This window comes from Gallinula chloropus (genome assembly GCF_964237585.1).
Source record: "Gallinula chloropus genome assembly, chromosome: 3".
Taxonomy (NCBI): Eukaryota; Metazoa; Chordata; class Aves; order Gruiformes; family Rallidae; genus Gallinula; species Gallinula chloropus.
The window spans coordinates 99,615,423-99,628,271 of NC_140087.1; the positions used below are offsets into that span (position 1 = coordinate 99,615,423).

At 34.0% G+C, this 12,849-nt stretch overlaps 1 protein-coding gene across 1 annotated transcript in view; it reads left to right on the forward strand.

The window, feature by feature from the left end:
- Positions 1-12,849, forward strand: part of CSMD1 (CUB and Sushi multiple domains 1) — a gene marked incomplete at both ends in the record, with an annotated part of 1,089,811 nt that overhangs the window by 751,449 nt on the left and 325,513 nt on the right. Inside the window, 2 exons of the mRNA XM_084261313.1 lie at positions 2,558-2,682; positions 8,242-8,363. Coding sequence (XP_084117439.1) covers positions 2,558-2,682; positions 8,242-8,363 — 247 coding nt within the window. The remainder of the gene's footprint in view (positions 1-2,557; positions 2,683-8,241; positions 8,364-12,849) is intronic.

A 12,849-nucleotide genomic window follows, 5' to 3' on the forward strand; every position in this document is an offset into this window, starting at 1 on the left:
ATTTTTTTCTTTTTCAAAAGAAGGCTTTTTTCAGTCAAATTCTAGCCTTCCTTATAAGATCAGAGATTTTGTTTTGACACAGTTAAAATTTAAAATAGAAAAAATAATAGAAAAAGATGAAACTGATTTCTTCCCCTTTTTGAAACTCTACATAGAGAATTAAGCAAACAAAACAATTTCAATGTCTACAGATTTGCTTAGTGATTAGAGAGGTAAAGGTGTGGGAAAAAAAAGAAAACCATTTTTAATGATTGGAAATTAGGTGAGGTAATAATTTCCTTTGAAAAAACAGGTCAAATAAGTTAAAATACTCCTCCCCATATTTAACAATTTAATGGTTTTGCAACATTTTTTGGTTTTATTATGTTGTAGTCAGTATCTTTATTTTGTGCACATGATCAAAAATTTCCAAATATGATAACAATTATGTAAAATAGGTAGTTCACATTATAAGTGCTTTGATATGACCTATTTTCAGACCTTAGTGACAAAAAATACAATATACTGTATAGAATAATAATGAAACAAACTGAATTATAGTAAGTGTATTAGTGTGCAACATTTTATGTATCTTTTTTAATATTGCTGTAATGATGAAAACCCAGTCTAAACATTAAATCATACACTTACTGGATCAAATATCAGAATATTAATATTCCTCCTGTGTTGTTTTTCTTTTGTCCGTTCTGTCTTTCTTTGGGGGGAATAATCAGATATGTTAAATTATAAATTGCAATTGCAGACATCCAATAACTATACATTTAATTTCACTCTAATTTTTTGGTGAATGCACAACTTTCCAATTCTCTTTACATGTCTTGATAGTAGCAAACTTCAGGGAAATGTTAAAGCTTTTGTGTTGATTTGCACATCATTATACTTCTGCGAAAGTCTTTATCCGATATGATTTTTAAACACTTCAGTTCTCAATTTACAGTTTTAACAATTAGGTCACTGGTGTGTTTGGTTTTTTGTTTTATTTTTTTTTCCTGTTTGCATAGAATACATTTTCAAAGACCATAATTTAGAAAATATGAGAAAATACATTTAACAAACAGGTGTTTAGAGCATAAAAATGACGGATTAACTAAACATAGTATTTTCTTTACCAATAAGGTTTTGGGGGTATCTTTATTAATTTGATGTACTTGAAATCTTGCTTGGTGTGTTTTTCTGTGGGTTTTAAAAACATTCTGAAGGACAGATTATGAAAAATGTAAAATAAATGCAATTCTAGAAAATTGTATTACTCATGCACTTTCCATAAACTACTGAAGGGAAGGGCCAATGTTTTCCCTGCTGTTAGGATTTTTTCGCATTTAACAGATCAAGAACCAAGTGTTAAGTAGTTTTTAAAGCTTTCCTAGATTTGGAACATCACATTCAAATATACATATATATTTATATGACATATATATACAACATAAATATAACGTATATAAAGGATCCTACTAAAGTTTTGTGAAAGAACTCTAGAACTACATCAAAACATTTGTTGATAAACTCTATAGTTTGTGAGATTATCTGAGAAACTAATAGAATACTTGTTCTTGAAGGGTCAGAATGATCTAGATGTTCGTCAATGAGATTATTTGCTATTCTCCATGACATAGTTTTAACCACTGAGCTTTCTGACTGTCATGTAGTAATCCTCTGGTATGTAGAGCTCAATAACTTAGAAAGTCCACACTAAGAAATCTGTTTTATCAAGATCAGTTAGTTCGTACCATGGGCTTGTGAGGTCAGATACAGTTTTAAAAATGCAAGAAAGCTAAAAACAAAACCAGTTGATTATGACAGGGAACAAAGAATGTCACAAATAGTAAATGGAAGCAGAAGTGTAAATACAGTTTAGGAAAGCTCTGAGATACACAGTAACTATATACAGTTTTTTAATTTGTCATGAATGTTGGTCAACACTGTTAAGAAACACATTATTTATTAAAAAAACCCCACAACTAAAAGAATAAAATTGTAAATAATTCCAAATTGATAAATGACAAAATTATAAGTGTAATAGCCAAATTTCAGCCCTAATAACAGTTGTCTTTCAAATTTTTGAAAGGAAATTTCACTAAGGTCAGGAATATTTAATTAATTAGAAGAATTAACTAAAATTATTATTTCTTGGTCATACATGCTGACAAATTACCATATCTAACTGCTTATTCTTTCATTTAAGTGAACAGAGAGAGGTTGAAATTATTAATGAAGTATATTTTGTTGCCTGACAGATTGGCAAATGTATACTTTCTTAAAAGTATATGTACCCATGCATTCGTTGAAGTTATACCTTAAAGGATGAAATGTAGTATCACAGTTGCTTATATTCCTGGCCTTATTTGCTTGAAAGGTGCACAAACCAAATAGTAGACCTATTTCTTACATTATAAATTGTTTCTTATGAATATAGTAATGATGGAGTAGACTTTCCTGTCTTAATTTCTTTCTTTGGACCTAGAAATATTGTAATTTGCTGATTGTCATTGTTTTAGGAGGGGGTTAAATATTTAAAATAGATGTTAATTTTTCCTTCTTCCTCTGATTTTTCTCCTAGGGTGGGTGCAAGTGTACAGTTTTCCTGTGAAGATAATTATGTGCTACAAGGTTCTAAGAGCATCACTTGTCAAAGAGTGACAGATACACTAGCTGCCTGGAGTGACCACAGACCAATTTGCAGAGGTAGGTGTTATTTGGAATTTTTCCTGAAGTTTAGAAGGATAATTTACCATTTCTGCATAGAAATGCAATTAAATTATTTTCAAAACAAAGCAGAAAATTATAGCAATGTTTGTGTATATATTTAGATATTTTGTCACGATCCACAACCTGGACAAGACTTAGTTTGGCGGAGATAAAACCCCCAACCGAACATCAGATCACTCTGGGTGGCTGGGGGGGGCTCGGTTTAACCCCTGAGTGATGTCCAATTACTAGGTGTTTTATCATGATAAGTTCTTCACAATTCTCGGAGAAGAGAATTAAGACTCGAGTCAAGGTTAAAGTTGCTTTATTTGGCCCGTAACAAACATGCAGGGGAAGGGGGGAAGAAAGAGAAAAGGGTGGAAAAGAGAAAGAGAGTGGGAGAGAGAGAGACTGGAAAAGAGGAAGAGAGAGAGGTGTGGTGGGGGGCTATATCTACCACCACGACGCTAAGGCGTTCTGTCGAATGGTAGTCTTCAGTGTCTCCGGGTTCAATGCGAGGGGGACGTCCCCTGGTCTTGATCTCTCTCCTGATGTGTGAATGGCTCCTGATGTCTCTCCTGATATCTTTTGGGTGGATATGTGGAAGGAATGCCCTCATGATGTCTTTTCTTGAATAGTCATTAGGTCCTTGGCACAAGCCACTTTAAGCCAGACCCATGGTGGTATGTATGGTAGGAATGAGGTTTGGTTAGGTAAGAGAAAAAAAGAGGAGGGACAGTTCTGTTGGCAATTGTTAAGGCATATTTCCAGTACCTCACATATGTATATATATGTGATTATATATGTATATATCCAACTTTCTTTCTGTAGCTTGAAGCTTACAAGCCAAGATGTACACACAGTACCCATTTGGGAGCTAATTTCTTTTTAATAGAAACAAAAATAATATTTTTTGTCATGTTAAACATTTTAAGTAGAACTACTTAGGTTTAGGTTAAGCTTTTCTATTTCAATCCCTATGTAGGAGGTCCTCACAATCATGTATGTTCCTATCAGTCCCAGATATTTACATAGTCTTCAATTTTTTATTGTAAATCCCCTTCTCTTTCATCTATTTTCCTCAAACTTATAAATGATCTAACCTGCTGACTTCTTTTCTTGTTCAAGAATAAGCTAAAGTATAATCTCATTTATATAAAACTCATATATTTAGAAAAAAGGTCTGACTACCTAGTTATTTTGTAATACCAAAATAAAAATATTGTTATCCTGTTGCCATAGTAGATTTTTCAACTTGTTTAACTGCATATGTGAGTTTCTTGTAAATTACACTCTCTTTACTAAATACAGTAAACAGTTTGCCAGCATCAAAAAACCCACCCAGCCACTTGCTCACTCACCCCCAGTGGCATGGGGAAGAGAACTGGCACAGAAAAAGCTGAAAACGTGTGAGTGGCTATAAAGAGTGTTTAATAAATGCAGCAAATCTGTGTATGTAACCAAAACAACATAAGGATTTTATTAGTTACTTACAGTTAGTGGACAGATGTTTAGCTATTCCCTGGCAAGTAGAGCCTTAGCACAAGTGATGATTTCTTGGGAAAACAAACTCGTAACTGTGAACCTACCCTCTTCCCTTCTCTGACCTTTTATCGCTGACCATGTTGTCACATAGTATGGGATATAGCTTTTGTTTCATGTTTTATGGGATATCCCTTGGTCATCAGCTATTTTGTCTGTGTTCCTTCTTGACTTCTTGCCCACCTGGAGCCTACTTCCTGTTGGGTCAGTGTGAGAACCAGAGAAGGCTTTGATGCTGTACCAGCACTGCTCAGCAACAGCCAAAACCTTAGTATGTTCTCAACACTATTTTAACTACAAATCTAAACCACAGCACCGTAGAAGCTGCCATGAAGACAGTTAACTCCGTTCCAGTCAGACCTAATAAAAAAGCCTATAAAGGCAAGTCTTAGATAAATTATTACAAGCTGTATGTAACATGGATAATACTACATAGGCACATCCATATAAAGACTGGACAACCTAAAACCCAGTAAAAAAAATTTAAAAAAAGTCCTACTCTTTGCAGGGCAGCAAAGCAATTATGATTCATGTCTCTTAAGCTCAGTGTATTTTCATGACATAACTAAATATACCCTTTTAGTACACACTATTGCAGTATAACATGTCCACACAACTCCACTGTTCACTTTTGTTTGTTGGGTTGTTTTTATGTTGGTTTTATTATTATTATTATTCATCTGCTAATTTATTTTTGTTTGCTAATACATTGCAAAAATAATCTGTGTACAGTAAAGGTAATACTCAGTAGAAAGTGGCTATTTGCTACTGAATTGTCTGTGTGCTATTACTAGTGTTTGCTGTTCCTTCCGAGTTATTATCTGCTAATATCTCTCTTATGCTTTACTCTCTCCAGTAAATATCTAACAAAATAGGATAAATTAGTTCTATACTTGCATTAACACCACATTTGAAAAAAACAAGTTATTTTCCTCAAACATACTTCCAAAACTGGAGCTAAAATTTCACAACAGTCTGAGGGTTTAGTTAGCTAGTCTCTATAAGTTGTTTTTTTCTAAACACAGTTTAACGTTGTTTAGGCTGAATGGTGTGTGTATCTGGTTCAGTATTACAGTGTTGCATATAGTGCACTTTTGTGGATAATAGGAAGTGAAAAAAACAAATTTTATATGTGGTCCATATTCTTTCCCATCCCTTTTATGACTTTCAAATTCCAGCATTTATAGTGCTCATACCAAGCATTTAATAATAAAATACAAATAATTGTTTATCACATTTTCTAATTATCATCAACTTGAAGTGGAAAAGCTGATAAATTATGTACAACTACTGTGGGCTTAACGACTTAAGGCCAAAAAGATTTACTGAAAAAGCTGAACTTTCCACCTACCCCAGAATGGTGACTAGCAAAGTTCAGAATTTATGAAGCTGATGAAAGTCACAGGAACCATCTTACCGTTGGGAAGCTCTGTCATTAATTACATTAAACACCACTCACCTTACTTGAATGACCACAGCAGGGGCTGGGAGGTCTCACTGGGACCTGGGAGCAGGGGGGCTGCCTGAGGTGGCAGTGCAGGGCCAAGACTCAAGGCCGTGGCACACACCGCTGCCCCAGGCAGGGAGCAAAGCAGATCAGGGACAGCCGCAGCCTTGGACATTGAGCACCTCACTGAGAATAGGGACGGGCCATGACCAGGCAGAGACAGCAGAGCCTAGATGGGGGTCAGGGTCAACAAAGGCTGTGAGAAGGCAGACGCATGGCTCTGGTGGAATCGTAGGCAGCTGCTCCTGAGACATTGCTCAGGTAGAGACTGACATTCCAATCCCACCATAAAATGGGAGGCCACAGATGTGGCTGGTCAGGGTGGTTTAGGCTTGTTAGTGCCCTCAGGAATGGAAAGGTTTTAATGTAAATGTTCCTAGTTTTCTTGAATTCCTTACAAAAAACCTTACAGCAATTTTTTTTTTCATTTGTTTGTTTGGGGTTTTTGGTAGTTTTTGTTTTGTTTTGTTTCATTTTTTTAACTGAAAAACAAGGCCATCTAACAGTTTTGGGTTTTTTTTTTCTGCAATGTGCAGTAACTCCATTTGCTAAACAGATGTCTGGGCAGAATTTCAGCTGTAGCCCTTGCTTGGCTTCCTCCCACACATACACGCCACCCCCACCTTTCCCCTCCCGCCTCCTACCCCTTCCCTCTCACAAAGTTCAAATAGGAGAAGGATATGAGAGCAACAACTTGACTGAAAGAAGTTCTGACAGGGAGATGTTTCCTAGCCTTTCTTCTTTTTGGATTGCTACAGGAGGTACAAAGTGTATTCAAAAGGTTCTTACTATGAAGTTGCACCTCTGGGTTAGTTCCTACTGTAGCAGGCTTTGTACAGAGCGAACTGAAAATAAATAATAATTAATAAGTATTAATTATCTGCTAGTTGTGGTGCTGGAGGTGCTTCTGCTAGTTACTGGATCCAGAATGCCCTCTATTTCAGATCCTATGAATGTGCTATAGCTATTCTAGCAACTAAAAATAATGCATTTTGCTCAATACAGCACCAATATGCCAAACTTTTTCTATTGCTAGTATGCAGCATACAGTAGCATACTTGAATGCTATTAGTTCTTTTTTCCATGTTAAGCAAAAACAACTTCCTTGTAATTGACAGGGATACTTTTGTAGAATTATCTACATGGATGATAGGTTTTCTGGCTTCTACTTAGATTATTTTTGAAGATTTTTATGTCATTTATCTGAGAAATTCACGGACATTTTCTACCTATGAGTCATATCTGAATAAATCAAGATATGGAGTTATGGTTAGTTCTCATAGTCTCTGACAAAGAGCCAAGGGCTGCTGGTAACAGATTGTGATGGAAAGACAGAGATTCTGAATATATTTTTTCCTCTAGTTTCCTAATTTTCTATTTATATGCAGGAGATCAGGAAGTTTGTGAGGGAAAAAAATGACTGTATTTCATTTTGCAGAATGGAAGCAACCACAAAGAAAGACAAAACCTGAAATTTTCCAAAGTACCAAAAATATTTTAGGCATTTTAATCTAATATTTGGGGGAAAAAAAAGGTGACCAAGTTTTTAAGGAGTGTAATCATCCCTCTTGCCAGTACTGAAATTTACAAAACTCTAAAATGAAAATTACATCAAAATTTAATGGAAGTTATGCTTATAGGTTCTGGGATTAAGATATTTGAAGGTATATGGTATCTAAAAACTTAGAAATGGTATGACTGGACTCTCTATTTTAGCATGTTGCCTAAGTGTTGTAGTACGTTAAACCTCACAATGGAATTTTTAAATCCTTTCAGTTCTAGAATTCCATTTTATGTCACTGGAAATTTTATATCTAAAATTTTTAAAAATAATTTGAGATACTGAATATTCTGAGAAGTTTGGAAATTTTTAAAAATGTATCCCTAATGATATTTGGAAATTAACTTTTTACAAGTTAAGTAATTTATTTTCAAAATGTTAGCTATCCAGATTTGCTGAATGCGATAGGATTGTGATGATTTTACAACTGAATCTGTCCTTTAAAAAAATCAGGTTACTGCCTAGAACCATTTTATATATAATGTTATTTCTTCTGACATAAACACCTAAGGCACCATGTTTAGGTTAAGGATACATTGTTACATATAAGCCTTGTGGTACATGGTGGATTTTTCCCTCAACTATGGGGAAATCATGAAGGAGAGCACATGTTGGCCCTTAAATTTATATGTAGAAAGCCTTGTCCTTTCACCTGCAGAGTAAATCTCTCTAAACAGAAAATTAATTTGATAATTCTGAAAAATTAATTTACATAAAGTAAGAATAAAGAAATATAAATGTTGGGCTGATTAATTGAAAAATGGTAGTTTCGTTCCTCTGTAGTTAACATTTTCAGAATTTCTTTGACTGGTTCAGACATCCTATTGTTATAAAAAATATCAACATAAGACACTCATGGCAAGTTGTAATTAGTGGAATGGTAATTTTATAATTTTTATTTTTAACAGAGCAACCAATCAGAGGTAATTTATGTTTATCATTTTAGCTAGAACATGTGGTTCTAATTTACGTGGACCAAGTGGGATTATTACATCACCAAATTATCCAGTCCAGTATGAAGATAATGCACACTGTGTGTGGGTCATTACAACAACTGATCCAGAAAAGGTATGTTTTTTCTCTTTGTCTTAATTCACTGCAGTGTTCTGAAATTCATTTTTACTTGTGTTTCTGTAATATCAGTTTATTTCCTCAATACAGGACAGAGATCTTGTAACTGGAGGAAAAAACATTCATTTAAAAAAAAAATCTTTAGCAAAATGCTGAATAAATGAGATACAGTAAGTTCAAGAATGTACATTCTGTATGTACTTTCAAAATCACAAAATACTTATTTCCTTTGAAAGTTTTCGGAAAATTGCATTCTTGACTTCTTTAATATAGTTAAGGCAAAGTATTTAACTCACTGTAAATTAATGCTGATGTTTAGCTGCAGAAAAGATAATTTTGCTACATGCTTTCAAAGATTAATATTGAGATGTAAACATTGTTTCTCTGCAGCTTCCGTGGAATTACCTTTTTCTTAAAGCAGATTCAGTGCCTCAATGAAAGTATCTTGTAAGGAAAAACAGGCATAAGTACAAAACTATCACACTGTGTAACATTTTACTGTAGTGGGACTTACCTCTGAAGGGAAAGAGCTTTTTTTTCTGTTCCAAAATGAGCTGTTATATTTTTTTTAGTATAGCAATTAGAAGTGACTATTTGTCACTGAATAACCTTTGACTTTGAAGTCATTACATTTTATAGAAAGTATTAAATCCTTTTGCGTTTTTTAATATGGATAAGTATTTAAAACATGAAAAATGTCTGAAAAATGCTTCTACTCAAATTTATATTCTGTAATACGTAGTCTCTTTGATTCTTCAAAATGCAGTATAATTTTATTAGAGAAAATTTAAATGTGCATCAAAAGAAAATAAGTTAGATTATTTCTAGAAGTCTTAGCATATTAATTATTCCTGTTTTCCAAACTGTTCCATTATTTTTTTCTTCCCTTGCCTTTTCTAGAATTTTAATTAAGCATTGTTTTTCATATTTATAATAAACATAGTAATCTGCTGATTGCAATGAAATATAATTAGTAACGCAAAAATTGGTACTGACTTTGCAGTGCTATTTGTTAAACTGCATAGTCTGTGTCTTCAGTGGAGGCTCCAACTTGTAAAAAAGGCAATCTCAGTTAAGGCAAGTTCTATTCATTCTATACAATGTATCTTTCTCAGTGGATTTAGGATTTCAATAGGGTAGAGTTTAATGAGATTGGTATGGATTAATTTATTACTCTATTCACTGAACTTGAAAAGGCACTCTGTAGTATTATTTGGTGGGCAGGTTGATAGTTCATCAGTCACAGAAATACACCGAAGGAATTGCACACCCAGACAGATCAATTCTTTTGTTATGTTCAAAATGAAGAGATATGGGTACAAGGCTTGGAGCTTTCACCCAGAGAAAAGATCTATGCTTTTTTCTCCATCTGGGAGGAAAGTAAAGAAGTATGCTAACAGATATATTGATAATCACAGTGTAAGAAAAAGAGGTGGAGCTTAAGGGTTTGTTGGATTTTTTTTCTGGAGAGGATGGGCAATAAGGAATAATTTGTCTTTTTTATTACCCTTAGATTTGTTTAGCAGTGCAGCTAAGGAAGATTATATTCTTATTTTCATGTATCTTGGAAAGATTGCTATTTACTTTAGGACCATGGCAATTGTGAATGTGAAGTCTTAAAATCAACATGTATAAGGCTTGCAGTATCCTCAAGTTTCTTCGACATAGACTCCACATCACTTATATCATTATGTATCAATACAAAACAATCTGCAAATAACTGAATCTAGAGTTTGAAGCTATCCCTTTGGATAATAAAAGTTATCTAGGAAAATGCTTTTGGCTTACAGGCTGACTGAAATGGAACCTTTTTTTTAAAGAAAAATACCTTGCTAGCACTTTGAAACATGTAAGTTTTAAAAAAATCAATTAAAAAAATACAGTCAGTTCATTAATTTGGAAACCTGGAAATTACGATGTTCTGAAAGTGGTGTGGATTTTCATCCCTGACTTCTGTTGGAGTTATAAATGACAGTACTCCTGGGAACTGAACTGTGTATTGAAGGTCTGATTTTAGGTTTAGATTGAGGAACCTATTCTTTTACCCGTCAGTTTTGAAAATATTTATCAGAATGCTTGGTGTCTATCTTTGATTTAATTTTTCTTTAGGAGGTAGACAGTTCATGAAATGTTGTTACTGTGTATATTAAATTAGTTTTAATAGCTGTGAATTTGTGTCCTTTAATTAGATTAGTTTGCACATAACCTTTTACATGATAAGTCAATGTTTCCTCTTGACATAACATTCAGTGCATTGGAAACAGAAAATGGAACACATAATGTAATGAAATATTTGATTTTTTTTTTCCAAATTTTGTGTTCTAGTGCTGTTTTGGGGAGATTTTTAATACCAATTAAAAAAAAAAATCAATTTCCTATGGGGACAGTAGCATAGCTACAGTTTTTAACCAACCATACCAAGATCATTGTCAGTTTTTTTTCTAGAATGTATTTGACTTTTTCTGAGCAACAGTTAAGCCTGAATCTTCTCCTGTTCAAAGGTATTTCTGTTAATGCTCTGCTTATTTTGAAGAGTTTACTCTCTTCCCTTAACATTTATTTGTTTCCTCTGGGTCCCACTATTGTGATCAGCATCCTACCGAGTCATTTATTAGACTTTTAGTACTTGCAAATACAACTTTATGGTGCTCTTCTGACTCTCTGTGAAATACATGCTGTAATTCTCGGTAACTCTACATTGGTTTAGTTGTTCTGTTGTGCAGTTTCTCTGTTTTTTAGAATCAGTTACTTTGGACTGTTCTTCTGAGGTCTTACCAATCTGTTGTCTTTTATCTCTTTCTTGCTGTTAGTATAATCGTTTCAGAATGTTCCAAGCAAGCCTCTACCTCTTGCTGTTTGAACTCATTCTCCACGCTGTGGATTTTTTCCTAAAACTTACTGCCTTGATTTCCTGCTGTTTTCACTATTTTGGTAATGTTGTTAGATGAAAGTTTTCTATAGGAGGGCAAAGTTTGGTGGTGTTTCAGCAATGGCACCTAGTTTCTCATCGTGTTTTTCAGCAGTATGGTGGATGTGCCATAGGCTACAATAGTTCTAAGTTTAATGACCTGGTGAATAAAGAATGTGTTCCCAATACAGATGTTTTCTTTTTCAGAAGAATGTACTTTCTCCACTGTACAAAGCATATACATTAAGTATCTGTTTGGGCCTAACAAGTCTCTTATTTACAAAAAAAAAAAAAGGTTATTCAATGCAGTTGCTGTAATTGAAGACATTGGAATTAATTAGAAGGAGGTTGGGAAGCTTCATGTACAGTTTTACAGTGTTGAGCCTTAAGTGTTTTGTATAAAGTTGGACTAGACCTTAATATGTTGCCCCCAAAAAATGGTATTTCTGATTTACTGTCTTTTAAAGTACCTAGCTGGGGAACTTCAGGAGAATATTCTTAGGAAAACTTTCCCTGGGTGTTAAGGTTGATTTTGACATATCCTAACATAATTAATTCTTGCAATATGCTGTAGAAGAACAGTCTTAATAAGCAGTATATGGTAATCCTGCTGATCATGAACTGGTTCAAAGTTTGTGGTAGCTCAGATCTGATCCATTAGTGACATTCCTGTCTTCTGCAGATTCTTACTTCCATGGAATTAGCTTATGCACATACAGTAATTTGCAATCTATTCAGAACCTTTGTTTGAATAAGCCATTTAGTCCAGTTAGATGGCGTGATTCTATTACATTGTTTAATATTAGAATGCATTTTTTTGAAAGTGTGTCTGTAATTAGCCGGTTAGTTCAAAGTTTCATTACAGGCAGGGCTCCTCTCTCTCTGAGAGGCTGATCAGACCATTCTGCCACATGTAATAGGATGTTTGTCAGCATGTCTGACATCAAAGCCTGCAGTCTAACACTATACTCTTGCAGAGCACCATATATCTTATTGCCACAGAGGTTTCCAAAAAGCTGCCATAGAACTGATTTTTATCTGTAGAACTTATCCACTCCTACTGTGCCATGGAGTTTTGGGTTGCAGCAATTTTGGTCATAAAAATATGTAGATCAAAAGACTATTTTCACTAAATTTATACATATTCTTGGCCAGGTACAGCCTCATGATAGTGATTTACTCAATTCTTGCTATTTCCTAAGTGTCAAGATAGATTCAATACAGTGGTGGAAAAGGTCATTGTGAATTTATAATTGATTCATTTGTACATCCTGTGCCATCTAAATCATACAAATACACTAAGAATTCTCTGAAAGAATAATTTACCATGGTCTGTTGAAAATGGAAGCACAATTTTGTTTGCTCTTTTGTCCTTCATATGATATTAAAGCTGAATTTTGTGTCCTGAAAATTTGCATATTGAAATTTACATTGGTTATTTTTCATTTGTTGGAAAAAATAATTTAATTTTAGATGGCTACGGCATCATTAATGAAGGATTTACACAGCTCATAATTAAAATTCTTGAGGTCCCAGTTATAAAGCAAACAAGTACTTTTTAGGTTTCTACTTACT